At 50.0% G+C, this 5,058-nt stretch overlaps 1 protein-coding gene across 1 annotated transcript in view; it reads right to left on the reverse strand.

Annotated features, from left to right (window-relative positions):
* Positions 1 to 3,798: 3,798 nt before the first annotated feature.
* LOC104865120 overlaps positions 3,799 to 5,058 on the reverse strand; it is a 10,281-nt gene continuing 9,021 nt past the window's right edge. The window contains exon 6 of the mRNA XM_010628481.2: positions 3,799 to 4,055. Within this exon, the coding sequence (XP_010626783.1) occupies positions 3,919 to 4,055 (137 nt within the window). The 3' untranslated portion in view covers positions 3,799 to 3,918. The remainder of the gene's footprint in view (positions 4,056 to 5,058) is intronic.

Consider the following 5,058-nt stretch of genomic DNA (forward strand, 5'->3'; position numbering starts at 1 on the left):
AAGGGTACTGGGAATTGAACTCAGGACCTTGCGTTTGCAAGGCAGGCAGTGGAACCACTGCACTAAATCCCTGGCTTGCTTTGACAATTTTTGTTGCCTACATCATGATTCCTTAGTAATTTGTTAATCTAAATAAGTTGTGTTGGGCTAGTGATGTAGCTCAGTGGTAGACTGTTTGCCTGGCATATGAGAGGTCCTGGGTTCAATCCACAGTACCCCCACAAGTTGTACTGCACATTTAACATGTTCAGTTATGTTCATATTGCTACCAGTGCATCAAGGTTAAAACAACAGTATTCAAATATAACACTCAAAGTTTCTTTCTCTCTCTTTTCTCTTTCTCTCCCTCTCTCCTCCTTCCCCCAACCTCGGCTTGAACCCACAGGTGCTCTACCACTGAGATACATCCCCAGCCCCCTTTTTTATTTTGAAAATAAAATAAGTTGCCCAGGCTGGTCTCCAACTTGCAATCCTCCTGCCTCAGCCTCTCAGCTGGGCTTACAAGTGAACAGCAAGGTATCTAGTTAACGTGAACACTTCTAAAGTCCCTACACCATTAGCTTCTGACTCTGTGTCCACCCAACAGGCCAGGAGTTCTGGAATGTAGAGAGCCCCTCTCTGCCAATCCCTGAATCTGTGCATCTCTCAACTCAAGGCAATGATTAATAAATTGATCTTAGACATGGTAGGGCAGGTCTGTAACCCCAGCACATGGAGGCTGAGGCTGGAGGATCATGAGTTCAAGGCCATCCTTGGAAACTTAGCCAAACTCAGAAGAAAAAAGGTTTTCTCACACCATATAAAGATGGATCCTGGGACCAAGAAAGTTGCCTTCTCAGATAAATTAAATCAATGTTCAAGGCTTCCCATATCTTGTTCCCAAGGTTCCCACCTTCCCAGTCCACCTTTTGCTGCTTTCCTCCAAACCTCTCTTCCGCAGAGACAGCCAAGCTCCGGGGCTCTGTGTGAGCTCCCCCTCCTCACCTACCCTTGTCCTTTTCTTCCTTCTCTTTCATTTCCTCTGAAGTGTCCCCACTGGCTTCCTATATTTCCTCTTTGGTGTCATGGTCCTCACTACCACAGGGTCTCTGCACACAATTTTCTCCCTACCTGCATATTGAGGCCAGACTCTTAAGTGAAATAAATAGGACACACATGTGTAAATACCAAATAGTTTCCCTGGTGTGAGAAACTAAAAGTGTGAGTAGGATCCAGATGGAGTAACTGACAAGGTGAAATAGGAAGAAAGGGGATAAAGGAGCAGGGAAGTGGGAAGGGTAGGGGAAAGGAAATAAGGGACAAGGAAAAATATGAGAAAAGAAAAAATGGAAACAAAGTCTTTGTAAATAGGGAAGGGTGGAGGGGATGAAGGGAGGGCAGGGGTAAGGGGAAAAAATGAGAACCAAGACCTGTCATGCAAAGGCACAAGATCCCAATGATGAACGTGAGTGTACTGTACACCTAAAAAGTACCAATAAACTCAATGAAAAAAATTCTTCTCTCTACTTAGAATGCTGTTTCACCTGACTTACCCATCATCTTCCATATTTCAGGACGTGGATACTTTCTCAGTGAACCTCTCCTACGCTGGTTCCCCAATTGGTCAGTCCAAGTGCCACACACCTCCTCTTCTTACACTCGCTTGTGTTGCCACCCTTAAAGTGACTGTCTGATTTATGTCTCTTTTCCCATTTCAGGCTTTCTGGAATCTTTGAGACCGAAATGAGGTCTCGTGCTTTCTGTCCCCAGAGCTGGTTCATAGTGGGTGCATAGGAATATTTGTTGATTGAATGGATATTGTTGCGAGTGCTCTGCTAAACCCTCCCATTGGTATCTGGGGTGTCCTTGGGCACGTGCTAGATTTGTCCTCAAGGGGTGGTCCTGTGACACCTGCAGCGACCCCACTTTCAGCGGCAGGCTCATGCAACCTTGGTCTCATGGGGCTACTCCATCCAAAGGCCGTGCCCAGTGGGGCTTGCTAAGGATGGGGCGATGCCATCCAAAGGATTCCTCTAGTAGGCACGGCATGCTGCGGCCTCCTCATGGTCCTCGCCAAGGCTTCCTCAAAGATGCTGCGCAGTTAGTTACCACCCCGACTCTCCCGAGCCATCTCCCCTGCATGAGATGCTGATACTGACACTCGCCAGTAGAGGGCGCCAGGAGCGCGGCTGAAGCAAGGGCGACTCGTGGTTTTCGTGGTGGTGGTGGTGGTGGTGGTGGTGGTGGTGGTGTGTGTGTGTGTGTGTGTGTGTGTGTGTGTGCGCGTGCGTGCAGATGTGTGTGCAGGGGCTGAACCTGTCTTTGGGCTGGGTCTGAGAAATTCCCAAAGTTAAAATGAGGAATTTAACCCATCCTTTGCATGTCAGATTCAAGTCCCGGCCAAGTGCCCAGTGTGCGCATCTAGCAGAAACTGCGAGGCAGACGCCACCGCTTTCACCCGGCTTCCAACCACCGCCAACTCAGCACGACCCGCGGAGGGCGGCGTCCGGGTGCCCAGGGGCTGTGGCCAGCGTGGGCGCAGGCAAGTGGGCTGCCACAGCTTCCCCTGTGAGGCTGGACCCGCAAAGGCGCCCCTCTCCAGTCACCCTTTTTGGGGACTCCCCTAAGGTACCCTTTCGAGTTCACTTGAGAGAACTCCGGGAGGCTGAACCAGGACCGTGCGAGTTTGAGCTCAGCCTAGGAAATTTGGCAACTTATCAAGACCCTCTCTCAAAATTCAAAATAAAGGGGCCGAGGATGTGGTTCAGGGCAAAGGCCCTGGCTTCAATCCCCAGCAACACGAAAACAAAACAAAATCTTTCCTTGGGGTCTTTTACTGGCTTTCTCTTTTCTGTGCTGGTGGTGTGACCGGGGCCTGGTCCACCTTGTCAAGTGTTACCGCTGAGCTCAGCCCCGGTCCCCTTCTGTATTTGATGCGAGTCTTGTTCCCTCAACTCGTTTAGCCTTATTTGGAAGTGCCGCCTCTTCCAAGAAGCCTTTATCTGCCACCCCAGGCTCCTTCTAACTGTCCCTGCGTCCTTTGTTTCTTCCTAGCGTGCGTCACCTCGTGACACTATCATTCCCTTTGCTGTCTCCTTCCATAGAGGGATCTCCTCCATGGGGTCCAGGGCTTTGTCTTATTCACCACTGCAGCCCAAGGATTAGTACCTGGTACACAGTAGGTGCTCAGTAAATATATGTTAACTGATTGACTAAATGAGGGTGTTTGCTTTGCTACTCTCTCCACTGGAATGCCTTCCCTTGTTTCTTTTTCCTTTTCTTTTTTGGTACCAGGGATCAAACTCAAGTCCTTGGTCTTGCAAGCCAGGAGGCAGAACCATTGAACTAAATCCCAGCCTCCCTTTTTGTTTCTTTTGTGCTGTGCTCTGTGTGTGTGTGTGTGTGTGTGTGTGTGTGTGTGTGTGTGTGGTTGGTCTGGAGTACTATACTGGGAATTGAACCCAGGGTCTTTGCAATGAACTGCATCCCCAGACCTACCTTTTTTTATTCTTTGATATAAGGTCTCTCTTAAGTAGCTAAGTTAGCTAGGCTGGGCTCAAACTTGCAATTCTCCTGCCTCAGCCTCCCAGGGTGCTAGGATTACAGGCCTGGATTTCCCTGTCTTTCCTAAACTTGTCTGAGGTCCCAATTCCCCCTGGAAGCCTCCCTGACTAGGTGTGCACTGGGCCGGAGCAAACGGTGATTGAACTTGAGTCCTTGTGCTTGCGAGGCAGGCGGCAGAACCACTGAGCTAAATCCCCAGCCCATCACCTCCTTTAATCCTAAATTTAGATGTCAGGGATGGTCCAGAGTGGAGGCTAAAGGCAGAAGGGCACAGCCAGCTTTATTGAAGCAGAGGGGAGGGAGGGCGAGGAGGGAGCCCGGAGGCCCCAGGCTGGTGGTGGCACAGGAGCAGGGGCGGCAGCAGGAGCAAGGGCCTCACTTCTTCCACTCCTTCCTCTCGTAGTCCCAGCGCGAGGCCAGGCCCTGCACCGGGTTGCCCTTCATGTCCAGGATGCGCTGGAGCTGCCGGGCCTTCCACTCGTCCGTAAGGGTGATGGGCTTCTGTGGGAACACTGCAGGGAGGGCCGCGTGAGCACACCTCGGCCTCCCCACCGCCTCACCGACCCACGCCGGGGGATCGCTCCGCCGCTTCTGGGCCGCCATCCTGGCTTCACTTTAGACCCAGGAGGTCCGACCCCATGCCGTGCCCCAGCTTCCCCGCCTATCTCTGTGGCCAGCGGAGCAGGAAGCACAAACTCGAGGGCCACATAGACCCAACCCAGCTCCACCACCCCCATGCTGTGTGGCCACGAGCAGGTCACTTCACCTCTCTGAGCCTCAGACCCCTCACCCGTCAAATCTCGATACATTTTTAATTGATTAATTTTTTAAAAATTAATTTTATTTTATTTCAGTATTTGTGAAGCCGTTGGCACAATGCTGAACAGATACAAGGCACCCACTGAATGTTACCTACTAAACCATAGCAGGGGTTTGCACCTGCTCATGGGGAAAGGCCCTGGGTAAACAATTCCTTTTGTTTTCTAGGGGGTGGGGACTGGAAGGTAGGTAAGAATGGCCACTTCTCTCTTTTCTTTCTTTTTTTTTTTTGTTATCAGGGATCAAACTCATGATCTTGTGCTTGCAAGGCAGGCAGACTTGGTGCCACTGAGCTAAATCCCCAGCCCTTCTTACTTTCTTTTTAAACGAGTTCTCTCATGTAGTTCAGGTTGGCTTTGGACTCACTAGATTTTTTCCTGCATCAGCCTCCCTAGTGCTGGGATTACAAGTGTATGCCCAGCTCCAGAATGGTCACTTTAAAAATCTAGGAAGGAAAAATTAATTAATTAATTAACTAAAAATCTGGGAAGGTATAGTGGCACATTCTGTAATCCCAGTCTATCTGAGAGGCAGAGGCTGAGGCAGAAGGGTCTCAAGTTTGAGTACAGACTCAGTGTCTTAATAAGACTCAGTTTGGGGCCAGGGATTTAACTTAGTGGTGTCGCCACCTGCCTCGCAAGCACAAGGTCCAGAGTTCAATTCCTGGTACCAAAAAAAAAAAAAAAAAAAAAAAAA

Source organism: Fukomys damarensis, unplaced genomic scaffold (assembly GCF_012274545.1).
Source record: "Fukomys damarensis isolate Sample0158 unplaced genomic scaffold, DMR_v1.0_HiC HiC_scaffold_22, whole genome shotgun sequence".
In the NCBI taxonomy this organism is placed as follows: domain Eukaryota; kingdom Metazoa; phylum Chordata; class Mammalia; order Rodentia; family Bathyergidae; genus Fukomys; species Fukomys damarensis.